The sequence below is a fragment of the Eretmochelys imbricata genome, chromosome 19, assembly GCF_965152235.1.
Source record: "Eretmochelys imbricata isolate rEreImb1 chromosome 19, rEreImb1.hap1, whole genome shotgun sequence".
Taxonomy (NCBI): Eukaryota; Metazoa; Chordata; order Testudines; family Cheloniidae; genus Eretmochelys; species Eretmochelys imbricata.
Genome location: NC_135590.1, coordinates 12,596,597 through 12,616,691, shown reverse-complemented (window position 1 = coordinate 12,616,691; position 20,095 = coordinate 12,596,597). Strand labels below are relative to the sequence as shown.

Sequence of the window (20,095 nt, the reverse complement as noted above, 5' to 3'; positions counted from 1 at the left end):
AAGCTAAAATGATAAGGATATGGAAAAATGCTAACTCTTTATTCTGTGATGCCAGGTTACAGCATAAATGCACAGACTTCAACACAAGTCCATTATTCAACTAACTCATTCAAAAACAGCCTCGCCTTGCAAGTAAAAACAGAGTTTGTTTAAAACAAAGCCTTTTGACTAAAACAGGCTTAAGCTGAACAAAGACATTTCAAGACAGCGCAAAAACCAAGCAAAACAGAGTCATTGGCAAATCTGATTTTGCAAATTCTATTCTCTATACATTCAATTGTTTTTCAACCTATTAAGTCACTTTCTTATGCAAGACTAGATTGCTTGCATTTGCTTTAAATTAATACCTGTCACAAGAGGCTACTCTGTTGTCTGGTCACCCAGTCCCGTGACTCTGCACGCTTACCAAAGACAGACTGCCTTCAGCTAGCAGGGATAAAAGTGTGCTTAATTAATATAGCTTTCTCTTTTGGCGTATCCATGGGGAACCAATAGTTTTATCTTTTGTCCCACATGAAAACATGAGATCAGTGTCTGCTAGTTAGAAAAAGCATGAACAAGACTGTTGAAGACTCCATGGTAAGCTCAGAAGCTGGAATCAGCAACACCATGCAGAGGAGCCCTGCCATGGATTCTGGATTGAAAGAACACAAAGATCACTCCTCTTGTTTAGCCTGCACCGGTAAGAAGCACTTTGTTCACATTTGGACTTCCCCTGCCAGAACAGTATTAACGTGGAAACTAAAGTTAGCAAGATGTATCCCACAGAAGTTTGAATTGCTCTTGTACGCCTCTTTTAATGAGCAAAGCACTCAAATAATTACACATTTTTCCTATTCCCCTTTTTTATAAATTTATGAAGCACAGAAGTTCAAGATCTGAAGCAGTAACAGTTTTCAATAAAAACAGTTCAAGAACATTTTCCTGCACTCAGCCAGTCTGCTGGATTTAATCTGATCTGCCAAATACACAGAATAAGAAGGAAGAAACAATAGGCATCACAACCTTTTTAGTTGCCCATTTCTAGCTGAGGGTCTGTGAACACCTCTAACAAAAGTGTTTCGGGTAGCAGGGGAAGACAGTAAGAGGTTGAGGAGGCTGGGGCACAATGAAGCACACTGGAGCATACAATACATGTGCCAGAGCCAAGTTCCACACTAGCAGGAAAAAGCCATTTAAGAAATACAAATTTTCATTGAGAACAGATAAACAATTAGCTTATGCATGGCCTAAACAAATGGTGGGTGAAATCCTCATTGCACTCTGACTGTAGATGACTCCTGTTGACCATTTTACTGATGTCCAAAAGCTTAAAATTGTAGCAGTCAGAAACCAAAAACCACAAAGCTTTAAATTAAGATTTAAAAAAAGGCAGTTAGTACATTTCATTTTCAAAAACAACTGCTGAGAAAACCCCTATCAGCTGCTGAAGCTGTAATCGTTAATAGAAACACAACACACAGAAAGAGTCAGTACCAGAAGCCACGAAGTGTCTTCCGTAACAATGTATAAATATATGATTGGAACGTTCCAGTCTTCGAGATCTTGTTTGCATGGGAGCCCTCTAAATTTTAAGTTTCAGTGCATAAAGCAGACTATCCAAGATCTACACCTGTGCATGAAATGACAGAATACACCCTAGCATCTTCAGAATACATGGCAACTGTCAGATGAGCAGTAGCATACTGAAGTGCATTCAAGGACACACTTTGCTAGGGATAGTAATTACATCAGACACTAGGGGACTTGCTTCCGGGTTGTTCCAATGGAGGAGAACTCTATGTTTCCTAGAATACATTAGAGCAGGAAAGTGGTTAGAGAAAAATTACAGCAACAATGATGGTAAATTCTATTGGCAGTTCTCTGGAAAGTAAAAAAGGCCTCATCTAACATTACTGTGAGCAAGCAATAGTGTCATGAGCCCTCCTGAAGAATGCTGAACAAGATTGCTGTGTAGTTTATACAGCTTGCGGCTTTACTGTCAGTCTCGTTTTTATGTTCTCAATTGTGATTCATCCTTGATTCCATTCTCCTTGGCCCAGTCAAGGAGAAAGAGAGAGTCTCTCTCTCTATATATCCTTGCATCCTGTGTGATTCATGTTATTCTGAGTACCAGTGCAGAGATTTCCTATTTGTGGACTGAAGGAAAAAAAACATGCTATAAAGTCACTAGGATGCTAGAAACAGATTTATCACAGGACTATCCCAATCATATATTTTTCTGGTAAGTATGAAAGAATGAAAACCAAAAAAGGTAGGAGAAATGACAGCACATCGTCATGTTTATTGCTGACATGCATAAGCGTATTTTTTAAAAGTCTTCATGCAACAGCATGCAAAAACAAATTCAGCAGCAGAGGAGGAAGAAAAAGAGTTCAGCAAAGAATGCAGAAGGTCCAGGCAAACGCAACTGAAATAAGCGTCAAGTTCATACAAACCTCCAACATTAAATTGCTATGCCTGATATAAATGTTTTCACCATCTAGTTTCTTTGATCTTTTCTGTGAAAATGAAAGAAAGGGGGAACAAAAAAAAGAAAAGCACAAAAAATTAAAGTGTTGTTCTTGCGGGAATCGCAAATTGGCAAATAAAAAAATGTTAAATAAATGTTTGGAGCGCAGCATTGTGCCAATATGGGATGGGCCATAAAACCACAAGAACATGTGTAGGAACAGTCACCACCAAGAAATGGAGGACCTTGCTCATGAACAATTGAATAATGTAATGAGTTTAATTTAAAGAGACAGTTCCCAGAGTTTCATTGGCTTATTTGCATTGCTACAACAAAGGCATCCTGTTCTCAGCAAATAAGTATTCAACATTTTCTATGGAGGACTTGCAAAGATTAAGACATTTTCAACTTCCTGATAATGAAGTGTGTATGGTGCTGCATTAAATGTTATTGTACGTGTAGTTTTTCCAATGCTTCCAAGCCTTTAAAACGAATTTTAATAAAATGTGTACTACAATTAATATACTTGAAATACCTTCAGTGTTTTACATATTTTCCCTGTCAAGTACCCCATAAAACCATAAGTGCTTAAGTTTTTGCATCTCCTGGAACGTTCAATGTACAATTTTCTTGTGCTTGTTACTAGCTTTATTTCTGTACAGAACTGTGAAACACAATTCATATTTGAAACAGAGTATGTTTCTCACTAAGAAGTTCTTTAACAGAGATTTATTTAACAATCTCAGATTGACAAAAAGCTGAACTGTTTTGAAAACGAACATATACTTGCAGATTAAAAAAATCAAAGCACATGAAGAAATTGGAGCACTGTCTTTTTAAATATGTTAAGTATGCATGAGCGACATGGGAATTTTGCTCGGTGAAGGTGTAAAGTGGCTAACCTTCCTCACTCTTGTCGGACCTTCCTCTTTTTCTGCAGGCTGCTGTTTCGCAGTGATAAAAAACAAAAAATGTTCGTTTATTTAGTTATGTTGAACCTTCATTTTACAATCTTTTTAAAAAAATGTGAAAAACCTAACTGATAATTATCAGCACAAACCTGGGGCTGGTCACCATTTGTGGTAGGCAATGTGACCTCCATGTGTGTTTTCCCCACCTACATTTAAGAAATAAAGTGGTAAAAACATTTCTTGTTAGTAGATTTTTGGAAACCATTTAGTTTCAAAACACAGCTGAAATATGAGGTTGGTTTTGAAGCATGGCAGCGTGCGGGAGGAGTCCGCATGCGGGAGTCTACGTGCGGGAGTCAGCGTGCAGTCTTTTGAAGAGGATTAACAAAACTAACAGTGGCAATGTCAGTTCAACATCACATTTCTAAACCTGAAAGTAAAACTGACATCAGTGTTTTAAAAGACCCCACAGAGCATTTATTTAATAGTTCTACCAAAGATAGGCTTTTTTGTTTTAAGGATATTTGTAAGCCAATGTTTCCAAAGCTTATCTACAATTTGATACCCCAATGAGATCACTGTCAAAAGCGATGTGTTCAAATTAATAGACATACAACTTTTCAAAGACAAAAAATAAAGATGTTCTTTCATGGTGATCATCTAGTCCGACCCCCTGTATAACACAGGCCATACACTTGTCTATAAGTATGTATTTACATTTGTCAGCCAATTGACCTACCAGTAGCACTGGATCGGAGTCTTCCATTCTCCTTAACTGTAGAGCTAATAACCAATATTTTCAAAGCTTTTCAAAAGTTAAAAGGAATTCAATTCATCCAATTCACCTAGGCAATCCAGGCTGTAACAGAGGTGGCATGCTTACATTTGATAGGCAGGATAAAGACCAAGAATCGTTAAAATAAAACTGCACCTCCTGCTAGCCTATCACTGAAGTAACTTTGGAAAGATTACCTTGACGGGCCTGTTGAAATAGCAATACCACCACCACAACGCAGGAAGAATGTTGAAATGGGATAAAGTACAAATACAGGAAACATTACAAAGACTGGTTGCCACAAGGCAAAAATAGTTATATATGCAAGGATAAAGAAACAGGTGATTAACCCAAGACTAGATTAGATTATGGAGCAGTTTAGCAGCTTCTAGGGTCTACAGGATTTTACAAGAATTCTTTCTACACCAAGTGCCAAAGTAAATCTAATATTGTAAATACTTGAAAAATCTGTCGGATAAATGAGGGACTGGGTGAATGGAATTATTTTAAATTTAACCGTTGAGTGGCATTAAGATGTTTTAAAATGTTTCAATTATCTGCAAGACTCCATTAGTCTTCGGCACTCATCCTCAATGACTCAGTGCTCCTGTTCTGTGCCTTTATGACTAAAAGCAGCTCAGAGGTCTTCGCTATTGGCAACAGCCACTGACAATTTTAACCAGTGGTGTCACCAAAAGTTGTGTTCTGTTAATCATATAGAAGGTCCTGTTGACTAACTGATTTGTTCATCTCTTATGTGTGTTTTTATATACATAGATATATGGCAAGATGACTATGCAAGGAAGAGAGGCATTTAGATATCAAAAGGAATACACTTAGTACTGTACGTTAAGAAGCTACAAAGAGGATAACACATAATGAAAATGTGACATTGTGATTATGTTAGGCAACTGTGGTTTTGAAGGGCCAAATTCGCCAGTTTTAAGTGGGTGCAACTTCATTCGAGTCAGAGAAGGACCAGATGTAACCAGGTCCAAATTTGGCCCTGTTAACAGATTGCCACCAGTTTTCTCCAACCAACAGGAATTCTTATTATCTCTACAGGGATTCCTTGAAGTCTGAAAATAAAGATTTCTTGGCTTGTTTGGGGGGTTGGTGAGGATATTGCAATGTCTCCTCCCTCATGCCTCAAGTGCTTATTTTATATCTATAGATCTTCCATGGACTATAACTACATCTACCATACAAGACTTGCTCTCTATACAACAATATGGGGAAAACAGAATGTACAACATTCAGAGTGACAGGAAGCAATCTCTATCTACGCTCTTTGCCTCTAGATTTTCCGCTATCTTCTCTCAAAATAAACTTTAAAATATTAGTGTTGAAACAAGATGAATACCTCTTCATATACTATTCTGCCTTATATTTTTATCTATCTATATTTTACACAGAATACTCTCAGAAGAACCAGATATTTGAACTTTCCAATTTTTAAGTAATCCCACTTAATATTAAATCCAACACAGTCTAAACGTGTTTCAATATTCATAAATCAGCATTTTAGTCCAGCTGCTAGCCTGTCAGGTCCATTAACAGCTCTCCAGGAAAAACAAATCAATTAAAACAACACTTTACACTATAAATGCTGGAAAACTCTGGGCCCAATTCTTCTCTCACAGTGTGTATATCGGGCAATTCCACTTAAGTAAAACGCGTTACTAGTTAACAAGAACAAATTCAGTTGTATATGGGGCTAATTCTCAGTGGTACATACCATTTTCAGGTGATCAACAGGTAACAGCTAATTTGTTTAGGACCATCCCTGAAAAAAAGTATACTGCCCTAGGAACAATTAAGACATGAAAACTATAACATGTAGTGTAACATATTTTTATGGTATCTTGAAGTTCAGGAAAGGTATTCTCCTGGAATCACAACCAACTAGCTAGAGAGGATCCCATTCCCAGTCCACTGACTACACAGGGATAAGATACCTCTCTACCCCTTCCCATCTAATGCAACATTGCCATTTGAGGCCATTTTAGAGCTAGCATTCCATATAAAGCAAAAATCACTTGCAGTCCTCACAAAATAAACACTTTATGGTAATTCTGAGGCTAGCGTACCTTGGCCACTTCAGATGGCTCCATCTTGGCCTTCTCAGGTGGCATTTCTTCACGCTTTCCCTCAGTTTCCACAGCTTCCTTCTCCACTTTAGAGACTACTACTATTTCCTTGGTATCTGATGCAGCTGATGGGGTAGGTTCAGCAACATGTCTCTGAGCAATGGCTGGTGCAGAGGTGGGCCGTGGGCTTCGGTCAGGTGTAATCACCGCTACTGCTGAACAGGGAAAAAAAGAGTCAAGGCATGGTTCAGAATGCGTAATGTTTCTAGATCACTAGGAAAATCTTCCCAGACTAGAGCACTGTAGTTAAAAAAAAGGGAGTAAAGCAGCTTGTGCATTTAGTACAGAAAGGTTGAGGTTATTTTCCTTATAGTTTTAATAATAGGTATTGTACAGAAAGTAAAAAAGCAAGCTTGCACTCTGCAAAGAAGCCACACCAAAAATGCTAATTTACTTGTGACCCTGCAAGGAGTTTCTGGATCTTTCAACCACCACTGATATAAGTTTATCACCATGAAACCTTTAAAGTACAAACGTTTATAACTGTGATCACTTGTATTAACCGAACCGTGAAATCCCCAAACAGAAACTTTACAAGTTTTTGAATCAGACATTGAGATTCTCTACCTCCTCACTATCTCTGGATCAGATTTATGCATTTTCTTTTGGCCAATTAAAAATCACTATTTAGTTATAAAGCTTTACAGACAAGCAGCAGTCTCCAGTTAGCTTTCAAAGCAGACTTCTACTTTTTACATCAGATGATTTCCCCTGCCATAAGAGGAGTCACTGTTGAGGAACGATACCCATCATTTCCCAATTGGTGAAAGGTGCAGCACTGAACATATATGCTTCAAATTTGTGTTTGTTAGCAGAAGGATGACAAGCCTCACATATAAGCATCAGGTACATGCAAAACTCACCAGCCCTCTTCCTTCCCCAATTCTAGTTCTGAGCTATCTAGTTTCTAAAAATCCTTACACGTTTAGGAATAGGTGGTCAAACTGATCCTTTATGTCAAAGCAAACCCCGAACAATTCACTAAGCAATTTCTATATCCACAATAACATATTAATTTTTACGGTTATCCAATTCAACTTCTTCCCATTATCTGAAATGATACATTCAGTTTGACAGAAGCTCATATTCATGAAGTCAACCACTGGTTCAAATCAGTGGCGCTGGAACATTTTTAACAGTGGGGGTGCTGAAAGCCAGCCCTCTTACCTCTCTCTGTGCCCCTCCCCCTCCTCCCCGGAACTGGGGCCAGGAGCAGGGCCATGACTCCTGGAGAAGGGGACCCAGACAGGGGTAAGGGGGCTGAGAGCCCATGCGTGGGGCCAGGAGCCGAGCCCCACCTAAAACCTGGGGGTGCTGCAGCACTCCCCGACCCCTAGTTCCCATGCCTATGGCTCAAATAGGGCAATGAACACTTGGTACTTTGTCCAAGCTAATACTAGTTTACTACAGTTCACCCAGCTAGACCCAAGACATCAGAAATTTTCAGATTTAAGGATCATAGTCTGTATGTTTAGATATCCTCTAATCCCTGTTTTGCCTCTCATTCAAAAAGGTATTAAATGCTTTTTGTCTTTGTCTATCAAATAAAAAATGAAGAAATACTGTATGTATTTGACCAATACAAATAGCAGACCAACAGAAAAATGCAAGAAAACTGCCAACACAATTTTACTGGCAATCAAGTGCACAAACTTGTTGATACCAAAGTTTACTTAATTTTCACACTGTTACATATTAATCCAAGGTATGACGTTTCTCTAAAAACATTACTCCTACACATCAGTAAGTGCCTAGTATTGACCTGGCATCCTTTTGACACAATCTCATCTAGCACCACTGCCTTGAGACTGCTTGTACTGTAGAAATGACAAACACTGGAGAAGTTGTATGTGGTAGTTGTGAGGTAGCAAACAGAGTCAGACTTAGTAGAAGGAAATGTAAACCACACGGGTTGAGAAGCCATCACAACTGTACCTGGCTCCTTTTGCACTGGTTCCAGAAAACTGGGCTCTAGTTCTAGATCTTTCATCGTCATCACTTTCTCTTCCTCCTCATCTTCGTCTACTGGGCTTATCTCAATATTTTCATGGACATGTATGACTAAAAAAATTATGCATTCATTAAAATGCCACCTAAGACTTCATGGAAAAGGAGAAGTTACCAAGAGCAAACTTGCAAGAACCACCTCTCTTCAGGAACCTTGTCTGAATATCAGCACACAAAATTATGCTACTAATTTTATGATGCTTTGGGATAAGAGGACAGGGGAGAAAGAGAACAAAATTCATAGTTTCCTTTGGCAGCTTATAATTACTTATCTGATGTATAAAATACTAATTGCTTTGATTACTAGGTTATACTTAAAATGTATTTCTGTACCCAGCATAGTATTGGCTATAGAGACACAGCTTGTTATGAATAATAATGAAGAACCACATAAAATGAGAGTGGTCAGGCTGAGAAAGGAAACAATTAACTGCCAGGTGTGCACTGATTCAGTGCCTGGGAGGCAATATGTTCACAAAGGTCCATCTCAACAGAGCTGGGTGGAGAAATCGTTACAATTGGGCAATGACAATGTACATGGTTTGGAGGTGGAGTAAGCCACTACTCTGACCCACAGAGCTGTATGTGATAGGACCAAAGAGCGGAGGGAACGGGTACCTTGCAAACAAAGACTGGGTGATGGGAGAACAAAGTGATGATTTCCCTACAAAGGGAAGGAGCAGCTCTGCTGACTCACAGAATTGTGGACCATGTGATCCGGATACAGCTGGCAGGCTGAAAGTGCAAGGCTCTGAGAAACTGGTTTTTGCCTGCCACACGGCAAAAGGTAATATTTGGATATTCTGTAATTTAAGCACAGAGCTAGTTTACTAGTTTATCAACCTTTTCCAAAGTATCCAAGTAGGTGATATTTCTAGTTATTTTACATTTTATTTTATTACATTATGTTAGACTCCAACTTCTGTAATCTGCCTTTATTTAAGACAAATAAAGGTTTATTTGAAGCGATGGAGTGGCTTGGAAAGAGCAACTGACTCCAGGGGAGGCTGAATCAGTAGTGAATAGCAGTCAAGTGCAATGGGATGAAAAAAGGAGGTTGTAATCTAACTCCTCAAACTGTGCAGCATGACAGCTGCCACAGGTCAGGGAGAGCACAACTTGAACAATTCTAGGCTTTGTATACTGCTAGTAGGATTCATGACACGTATGTCTATGAAATTGACAATACCGTGGCACTTCCAGCAAGGTATACCACCTTTGGAGGTTGCCACCTGTATGTATCAGTGCATGTATCAATGGAACTGCTGAACCACTGCTGTAAAATATTTTAGATGTCTCCCCACCCCACTAAAGTGGTCTTGCTCATAACTACCTTTGATGTTGTAGCATTATGATCAAAGGTACTTGCCACATTTACTCTGTTTTTAATTGAGTTAGTAGCACAGCAAAAATTCTAGCCATATTCTATAGTATTTCAGCACCTTCAACACTGGCAATCCATAACGCTGCTCATTTATAACAAATAAGCTGTGTAAAAGCAGATGTAAGTACTGTAGGAGGTGATGTTAGCACGACTGATATGAGAAGTCATCACAGCTGTACCTGGCTGTTTTTGGAATGGTTCCATTAATTTTGATTCTGGAACAGTAACCTTAAACACCTCCACTTTCTCCTCTTCCTCTTCTTCTGCTATTGGTTTCATCTCAATATTTTCAAAAGTATGTTTGGCTAGAAGAAGTTACGAATGCATTAATATACCAAATGGAAGACTGCAGGGAAGTAACAGTCACTAATGGTGCGGTTAAGGTCAATGGGGACTCATCTCTTAAGGACAGCATATGTCTAACATTTGAAAAAACAGCCAACACACTAAAATTGCCTGTTTTAAGCTGCTCTAGGAGTTAGGTCTTTGGTATAATCCTGCATTGCAATTGCATACCAAAGTCGTCACCATCACTCCAGTCCTATCAACATAATGTATTATAATGAAGAATTTGGGTGGGAGAGAAAAGGTGTGAAGGAGGTTCTTGGTAGCAAGGAAATGTTGGTGAGGCTTCTAGAAAGAAACTGACTGCTCTGCTTTCAAGCAACCTGTTGATACCCACCCACTTTGCAATGTTATTGTATCAGAAATTGCTGCTCAATTATGGGATTTTGATGAGATGAAGGTGCTGCTATGAGAAAGAAAAGAAAAACAGGAGCTCAAGAAGAACACCACAAACAGTAATAATCCAACTTCATCTGTATAAAAAAGTTCTGAGTTATAGAGCCTCTGAGCCAGGGCCAGATGGACTTGAGACCCTGCCCCTCCCTAAGTTCATAGATCTAGAGAACAATCAGAATTGTGTCCTGGTGTCTTAGTTGGTAGTGCTTTGCAGTGTCTTGTGAGAGGCCTGGGTTGATTTCAGTATCAATCTCTGATACTGTAAAGCCAGCAGGAGCTGGCAACACTTGCATAGGCAGATGTCACTCTGGTGTGGAAGAAGATGGGAATGACTGGCCTGTATCAGTCTTCATTTTAGGAAAGGTATTGATGGGCCTGTGTATATCTTTTTGGACAGAAACATTATGGCTACAAAACAAGGTTTCTATAGTGAATTGTGGTGGGGTGGCAGAATGGGACTCTGCTCAAACACAGATATGGAGGATGCTGGCTGGATAGAATTATGTGCCAGTAAGCATTCATCATGAGTTTCCTTTCATTATTAGAGAAGTAGTGAACAGAGCAGATCTTTGATAACACCATTGGTATAATACACACATTTGTCCTAACAATATACAAAATTTATACACATCTCAGCTTCTTTGCCAAGAAGTCAACAAGATACAGTTGTAACAAATAATAAACATGTCCTAGGAAATCTAGGCTCAGATGGCTCCCCAAAAATGTCATGAACTGCAAAACATATTTAACAAGACTTAAAAAAAAAAAAAAAAAAAAAAAAAGGGAGCAACCTCTAAGATGAAATCCAAAAAGAGTTTTGAAGTGGATGTTTTAAGATCACAAAAACAATATTCCACAATTTTTAATCTAGCATTTATAAAAGTACAGAAATTTAAAATATAGTCTTATTTGAAATGTAATTACATCTTTAAAATCTCTCCATCTGAGCAGAGTTTCTGTCTAAAAGTCTGCCGGATTTATGGCTGGATTTACAACTATCCGTAACCCACTTACCCCCTCTTTTTGTCCTATCACTGCAGAGATGTTAATGGGCCACTCTACCTTGAATGGTCCCTTAGAAAACAATATGTTCCACCTTGCATTTAGCTGTGATGCTCAAAGTACTTTTCCCAGACCTGAAGAAAAGCACTGTGTGGCTCAAAAGCTTGTCTCTCTCACCAACAGAAGTTGGTCAAATAAAAGATATTACCTCACCCACCTTGTCTCTCTAATCTCCTGGGACTGACACAGCCACAACTACACTGCATACATGTCTAAAAAGTGTAATCAAGCAATTCTATTCCAACAACTCTCCACACTTAAGGACATAAACCCATCCCAGCCTGTTGGCTGCCTGATTATAAAGACACATCTTGCAAAGAAATAAAGAAAAAAAGGCCAAAATTTGTGAAACATTTCAGAGCGGTCAAGAACAAGCATAAAAAAGGAAAGGATAGAAAAGGCACTGCAGAGAGTCATAGCCACCACAGCTATACCTGGCTTCTCTCGGAACTGTTCCACAGGTTTTGATTCTGGAATCTCAACCATCACCACATCCTCCTGCTTCTCCTCCAATATAGGTCTGACCTCAATTTTTTGAGACGTATGTTTAGCTGAAGAAATTGTGTACATGTTAACAAGCTACTCATGTAGCATATGGAGAAGGCTGCAGACTTCAATTCGGATAGAAGAATTAATTTGCTCTTTTTATTTTCCAAGTTCTGATATTAAAGCACAAGATTAGTAAAAGTAGAACTTTCCCTTCTCCTATGGTACTTACTAGCAGTACAAAACAAGTACCACCACTTGGATCCCAGATGTAGTATGGGGATCCAAAGCTAGATCTGTGTTAGTAGTTTTCAAAAACTACATCAAAGTTAAAATGTACTATTTTTCTTTTAGCTTTGGGTGGCAACAGGACAAGCAGGTACAGACTTTTTACTGAAGTGTTTTATGGCATCTTTTCAAGACTTGAGTTATTATATTCAAAACTAAGAAAAGAGTCTTGGGGAGAATGAGTGCTGCTTCAGCATATAATAATTCATATTCAGATTAAAAAGAAATCTGTTTCAACGGACTTTAGGAACAGGGTCAGTCTTCAGGACAATTTAAATTCACAACAACATTCTTTTTTGCTTGTCTTATTTGATAGTTCTATGAAGTGTCACCTCACTGTCATTTATGAGCTTATAACAAACCCATTTATTTCCCTCAAAACAATTTTTCTGACCACAAATTTTGAATCAGAATTGATTATTTAATAATTAAAATTAACAAAATGCACTTCCTTACAACTGAGTGTCTAGAAATACATTCCAGGCACTGTCTCAGTTTCAGGCTCTTTACATCAGCTTTCTTCTTTATCTAAAATGAATTATTATTATTAATAATAATGATAATAATAATAATAATAATAATTTAAAAAGTTATAAAGCCTAAGCCTACAGGGTGATTTTCAATAGAAAAATATGGGGTGGACTTCATGTATGGAAACCTTACAGTAAGGTAATGAAACTTCACTCACCTCCATCAAGGCTTCTAGATGCCCGTTTACTTGCTGTTCGTTCAAACTGTGGAGCAGGTCTGTCAATCAATGCACTAGCTTGTCTTGTCTGGGCCTGCGTCCGTCCACTATAACGAAATTTAGAGCCCAGTGCCAGGAACTTGCTTTTGGGAAGTGCTTCAGGGGAAGTTAGCCTGAAAGGTACACATGTATTTTAGTTTTATATCTCCAAATCACTCATACTATATAGAAAAAAATTAAAAAGAGATGGAGGGGGGCCCACAACAGAAAAACTGAATATTTTTCTAAATGATCTCTTCACATAATGTACTCCTGGGGGGATTCTGCATGACTACATGCCTGCAGAAAACACCCCCAATCCCCACAGAATTCCTGTGCTTCTCTGCAGAAAACAGCAGGGAAGCAAAGGGAAGCTGGGGCACAGGGGGAACCATGAGTGCAGTTTGGGGCAGGCGGGATTGCACCCCCACAGAATCGAGAGATGGGGGGGGGCACACGGGGTTACATGCCACTGCCCCACCCCATTTCTGCAAGCACAGATCTGCCCAGCTCAAGGAGGTTGCATGTCTATTCCCCAGACTCTGCAGCTGAATGCTGCCTCCTGGGTCCTAGTGCCTGTCGTGCTCCCTTTCTGTGTGCTGGGAGCCTTCCTGTTTCCTGTGCTGGGGGGGGGGGGGGGGGAAGAGGCAGTGTGGAAGGAAGGGTGTGTGGAATAGGGCAGGGGGAGGGGGATGGAGAAGAAAAGGGGATAGGGGAATCATGGGAGGAAGCGGGAGCCCGGCATGCAGCATCCCCTCGGCAGCAGCTCAGGCTCCCCCGTTAAGATGACCCATCGAACCCTCACCCTGACAAGCCCTACCCCCCTACACCTGGACCCCTCTGATGAGCCCCGTACACCCAGAGTCCACTTCATTAATCCCCAATCAGCTGCACCTGGACCCCCACCCCATCAAGCTCCACTCCCCAGCACCCGGATCCCCCACCTGCAAGGTTTCTATATTAACCAAAAATATAACATTTAGGTTTCTCTTCAAGAAAAAGCTTTAGGGAGTAAGGAGTGGGCCTTAGATTATTAACATGGGAGAGTCTAACATATATTTACTATCCAGCAACCATTTTTCAGACCAAAAGACTTGCATGAAACATCTCATGTTATTTCTTTAGCACAACGGTTCATCTGAAGTTATATTCATTTACAAAAAGGAACTATTATCAAGAATTTTTTCTTGACCTTTCTCATATCAGTACCTGCACCTCAAAATCCCACAGCTGAGAGGCACTTTCTGATACAACACCACTGCAAAGTGGATACCAGCACAGCAACCAGCATCTTTCTACAAACCTTGACATCCTTAGCTCTCAAGGAACTCTGTCACTGGTTTTCTCAATGTCAGCCTCTATTTCACTCAATCTCTTATTAAAAAGAAACCATTTAGGGGTAAAGATGGAACAATACCCAACAGAGATACCAGATAAAGTAACCAATATCGGAGTTAGATATTTGGCAAACACTTCTTTATTCTCATTCTCTTATGGCATTTAGATACAGATGTTATACTTTCAGTGCCTTATTTCAAAACCTCTGTATTTTGATGGATTTCCTAGGTTATGTTCTCAATGGTTAAACATTCATTTGCTAGCTTGATTTATTTTAGAAATCCTAAAATAAAACTCAGTCACCATACACACTTTTTACTCTTTACAAACCTTATTACCTTAAATCACTATGGAGAAGAGTCAGACATATCTATCAGCAAAGGAATTACAAAAATTGAGGCTTAAAATTAGTATCACTATTAAATATAGTGGGTTTTTAAAAAACAGATTTTTTTTTTTACAATTTTAAGCAAGGCATACCTGAAAAAAGTGTGATGTTCAACACAGACTTTCCACAGTTTCTTAGCTGCCCGATAACTAGGTAGTTTGAATCCAATGGTACTTTCATATTGTTCATGCTATGGAAAATTGCAAAGCGGATTATTTTATTATAGCTACAGGTGATGTATACAAAAGAAAATCACTACATGGAACATACCCACGTAAAACCCAGGCAAGCAACTCCGAAATTCCCCTCACAGAACTTCTTTGGCATTCTTCCACTAGAGAGATGAGGGTTTGGCTCACAAACCCTGTAGATATATGATGATACCCAGGCATCTGCAAGAAGGTATAGGCCCTTCTATATGGAGCCTGTATTTCTCTGCAGCAGTTCTGGGATCCCTTTTAAAAGGGATTTTCCACCACACAAATGAAAACGTGGACTGCTTTCATTCATGCAGGATCCAACAAGGTGGGGGTAAAACAATGCAGCAGAGGCCACTCCATTCCCCTTTTCATGTGGGAAGGAGATCCACGTACAAGTCAAAACAGCATGATTCAGCCCCTCACATACCATGTTGCTACATACTTTGACAATTGATAAAAGTACAACATTACGAATGGTCATCTAAGGTCTTATGAAATGAACAGCTACTTGCTTTCCACAGCAAGAAGAAAAAAAAATCTCTTTTCCACACAATCTTTTGTTCTCCTCATTAAAAGTATGTTTCCAAGTACTATCAGAAAGATCAAGCATTTTGCTTCATTTTGGTTATGGTAAAATATTTTGTTTATATTTGTATTTCTGCCACAAAGATCTGTTATATGCTTGACTTGTTCCAATGAGAATATGTTCAACAGCAGAATACCATAGTCTACAAGTAGGTGGAGCTAACTACTATGTAATTTATCATTCAAATGCAATGTTATAGGCTGAGACAGATATTTTAGTTTTATATTATAAATTGAATCTACTACAAAGCCAAATAAGACAGGAAATAAGTTATAATTTAAAATGAAAAACCAATTGTACTACTGCAATTATAGAAACAACTTTAAATCTCCACAGCACTTTTCTGTTCTTTATGCAAACAAGACTAAACTGGACACTAATTAGAAAATATTTTGTTACAATACAGGACAAAAATAGAAGATAAACTGGCAATGTACCTCCCCTGGCCGGATCTTAATGAAGAAGCTGCTGCGTTTGTAGGAAATCTTCAGCACTTTGGGCCAAGGAAAGCGGTTGATTCTCAGTTTATCTTTATAGACAAGAAGGCCACTGGAACAGACTCCCAGAATGATGTCAACTCCCTCCAAGTCCTAAGGAAGTTAATACATATTTATACCTGCACCAGTGTTGGAATTACAAGTTCCAACAACTGATCACCCAGCATTTTCTCTATACACTCCTTTTGTCTTTTCCTAAATAGCTACTGAATTCATTTGTCCTGCATGCCTGAACAGCTTCCAACTTCCCACGTGCCAAGGGCCAATTTTACTTTCCTTCAGATCTCTCCTTAAAACCTCCTCTCTTCTATTGATCTCTTCTCCAACCCCATCTGCTCAAAGTTTGTGTCTGATCTTTTAGAGTTTATACTGTATTTACAAGAAGTCTGAGAGTGGATTATTTTTCAGGATCAAACATTAGTTTAAATTCTTCAGACTAAGGGCTTGTCTACATTGGTAGGTTTATATCTACCTAATATACAGAGAAGCAAATCAGGAAGCGTAACTTCCTTTTTATAAAGCTTGCAGTAATGCTTACAACATATCTATTATATGCTTGCATTTCTGCAAGGGTGGCTGGCTGCCTGACTGCCTACATCTTTGATCAGGGCTCTTGAAATAAGGAACCTGTGAGCCCCAACCTAGTCCAACAACAACAAAATCCTTACCTTGGCTTGGTGAAGGTCAACTCCATACATAGAGAGCTTTTTTGCATTCTCAAGAAATTCAAGGTCTGCTTGTGCTGGAGTCATGGATCTAAAAAAGGTTATGTAGAAAAACAAAAGACAATGAACTTACTATTATCTATAATAATGATTAGTGTAAAAGCAATAGACAGTGATCTTTTATTTAGCAAAAGAATTGCTGAGCCTTGGTTTGCTGAATTCCTTTTCTGAATGCAGAATGTTATGTTTACAAAAGATACTGCTTCGTATTTATTCTACGACAATTCCTCAACACCTTATGCCTCTGAAGTACCCAGGGTGACCATACATCCCATTTTGGCCGGGACAGTCCCCTTCTTAAACCCTCTCTTGGGCACCCTAATTTTTTTGGGAAAACTGGGCATTTGTCCCAGTTGTCCAGTTTTGCCAAAAGAGTGGGGGCATGGTGGAATGTTGGGGGCAGGGAGTGAAGCAAGTGGCTTGTGCCAGCCCGGCACACAAGCGGGGGTTCGGGTGAGCCCCACACGATGTCCCATTTTCTCTTTGGGAAATGTGGTCACCCTAGTAAACAAAGACTGAAAAAGAAAAGCATCACTGTACGAATCATGGCATTGATTCTCTAAACAGCCAACTTCATTTGCAAAAAAGGTGAACAAATTAAATCTACTGAAGGCAAACAGTGAACTGCGGTACCCACTCAATACTTTTCAGAATCCAGCTATTGTTCGGAGAATTAAATGCCAGGGCAGTTGAAATCACTTAATAGGAGACTCCTACTAGGAGCAGCCTAGATGAATGAGACATTTTCTGGAAATAGATAGTGCCTGTCCATAGGAGAGGCAATACAATGCAACTCTGGATAAGAGAAACATCCTGATAATGGGGATATTTTCAGTATTATTGAAATGTCTCTGTTAATAGGGTTCTATTTGCAAGTTGTGTCCAAATCCTATATTGGGACAGTACCCATTTATATACATTTAGTTTTGTTTGTTGCTTTGATATCTTACTTACAAAACACTTTAAATTTTATGTAAACTGTAAATCCTAGTGTTATGTCTTATGCAGGCATGATACAGCACAGACCAACGGGAATAAAAAGGATTAATATTACAACAATAACCTATTTTAAGTGGAACAACAAGGTCAACATTCATCTCCTAAACACAAACCCTCTATAGTTCAAATAAAATGACAATAGCACTAAGAACATTTTATGTGGAAATTCTTTACCTAAAAACATCTGATGTTTAAAGTTCTCAGAACAACATCCAATATTAATGAACTCATCTATATAAGAGGGAGACTATGTCACGCTACAAATTTAGATATAGCCATGCTATTCAGGTCAACTTTTAATATTTTTGTTTTACACAAAATACTTCATGTTCACTGGCTCTTTTAAGAGAATAAAATAGCCAAAAAAATAATTCAGCGATGTTAGTTTCCTGTTCTATCACAAATAGTACTTTATAACCTGAAGTCAAAGGAAGATACAGAGCAACGGACAAGCTTATCTTCCTCACTTCCTCTCCCCGTCAGTACAAATAGAGAGATATCAATTTAAAATATTGATCTGACCGTGTGAGTTTGAGGTGCTCATTATAGCTTTGGTATCACCCTTCGACTGAAGTCCACTATTACAGGTTATGCTTATGTTATTAGTTTGCATTTGTCGTGGAAAGGGCTTCACCTTTGCTTTCAGTTTTCTATCAGCATTACTGTGGCTCAACTGTCAGCTTTGGGGTGGTCAAGAGAGACTGCAGGTTCAAGTCCCACACAAGGGCTTGGGCTCGTTCTTAGTGTTTTATAGGGTTTTCTTTCTTCCCTTAAAACTACTGACACTTGCACCCCTCTTTCAGGTTATTGTACAATACTTATATACCAAGGTGGCAGGCTCCTTAAAGAGTGCGAAGAGAGGTAGGGTAATAAATACACAATTCAGTGTGGTCTCTGTAGTTGAACAAGTCAGTACATTAGCATAAATATGCACAATATAAGATAAAATTTTTTTTTCAAAAAGTTTTAATTTAGTTATTATGCTCTTCTAACCTGATACAAGAGCTGCTCAAGAGAGACCCACCAGTATGAAAAGGTAGTCACAGAGGGATAAAGAAACCTTTCACAAATATTAGGTTATAGGAAACCTTCATTCCCTTTAATATCATCATCCAACAAAGTTGAAAGTGCAGCTACATACCTCGTAATAAATTTGAAAAATTGCTATACTCTGAAAGACACAAAACGGTGGACAAACGGACAAAAATGGGAGTGTGTGGAGGGGAGAAGGGGAAGGAAGCAGTAAAGGCTACAGTTTGTAAGTAAATAGTCTCAAGGAGCAATTACTATTACATGACCAACTTTGGACTTTCTCAGTATCAGATTCCTTCAGAGCACTAGCAGGATAGTTTATGCAAAGCACGTGGGTTATAAATTCTGGAAGGACTTTCTGTAACTGTTTGGAGTTTATTTATTTATTTAAAGCAGATGGATTTTATTTGTCAACTGAACACTCATCTATGAAACTAACTCTCTCTCTCTCTGTTTGAGGCTCACAAAAGATATTGATGGCCCTGAAGAGAAAAATAAAAGAACTCAGAATTTGGGAAAATACTAAATGGCTATTATTCTAATTACTCCAGACAAGCTCCCTCAATACCACCACTCACCTGTATGTTTTATGTAGTTCCATGACTTTTTCTTCAAGTTCCTTTGTCTGGTTTGGGGCCAGTTTAAACTCACTGACATAATCTGCGCTATGTAACTCCGGGTCATAATCTCCCAATTCAGACTGGACTGTGTAAGAACTCAGCAGGGCCAGTGTTGCAAAGGAACAAGGCAGACGCCCTGTAACAATGTCATGTCTAAGCTGAAGACACAAATAATACCTACAGGGAAGAAACAGAAGATGTGATTCTAACTGAGAGTGCAATAGAATAGTGGTTCTCAACCAGGGGTCTGAGGCAGGTTTCAGGGGGTCCGCCAAGCAGGGACAGCGTTAGACTCGCTGGGGCCCAGGGCAGACACCCAAAGCGCCATCACATGGGGCTGAAGCCCAGGGCCCTGAGCCCCACCACACAGGGCTGAAGATGAAGCCTGAGCAATGTAGCTTCGTGGGCACCCTGTGGCCCCAGGCAATTGTGCTGCTTGCCACCCCTTAATGCCAACCCCGGCTTTTATACGCAGAAAACGAGTTGTGGCACAGGTGGGCCATGGAGATTTTATAGCATATTGGGGTGGGCCTTGTTAGGGGGCTTATTCCTTCACCCACTTACTTCCCTGGTCCTTGTCGCATGAACAGAGAACAACAATACCCGAAGTCCAAAGGTGCAAACAATTCGATGTTTATTGGGGTGAACTTCCAGCAAGCATGATTCCAGTTTCCTTCCTTAGTGTCCCCCTTCCCAGCTCTGACACCACAGAGCCTTACCTGTGTCC

The 20,095-nt window shown here is 39.3% G+C and overlaps 1 protein-coding gene across 25 annotated transcripts in view; it reads right to left on the bottom strand.

The window, feature by feature from the left end:
* EPB41 (erythrocyte membrane protein band 4.1) overlaps positions 1-20,095 on the bottom strand; it is a 188,242-nt gene that overhangs the window by 44,542 nt on the left and 123,605 nt on the right. For 11 of the 25 annotated variants that reach the window (XR_013348414.1, XM_077837803.1, XM_077837786.1 and 8 more), the window contains 12 exons: positions 19,327-19,545; positions 16,661-16,748; positions 15,933-16,085; positions 14,802-14,899; positions 12,945-13,117; positions 11,917-12,033; positions 9,859-9,984; positions 8,224-8,349; positions 6,229-6,443; positions 3,513-3,569; positions 3,355-3,396; positions 2,439-2,501 (listed from right to left, as the gene is read on the bottom strand). Coding sequence is in view for 24 of the 25 variants with exons in the window: in XM_077837803.1 (XP_077693929.1) it covers positions 2,439-2,501; positions 3,355-3,396; positions 3,513-3,569; positions 6,229-6,443; positions 8,224-8,349; positions 9,859-9,984; positions 11,917-12,033; positions 12,945-13,117; positions 14,802-14,899; positions 15,933-16,085; positions 16,661-16,748; positions 19,327-19,545 (1,477 nt within the window). In the remaining variant the exon portion in view is untranslated. The remainder of the gene's footprint in view (positions 1-2,438; positions 2,502-3,354; positions 3,397-3,512; positions 3,570-6,228; positions 6,444-8,223; positions 8,350-9,858; positions 9,985-11,916; positions 12,034-12,944; positions 13,118-14,801; positions 14,900-15,932; positions 16,086-16,660; positions 16,749-19,326; positions 19,546-20,095) is intronic. The other 14 variants (XM_077837788.1, XM_077837793.1, XM_077837798.1 and 11 more) reach the window with 11 other exon arrangements.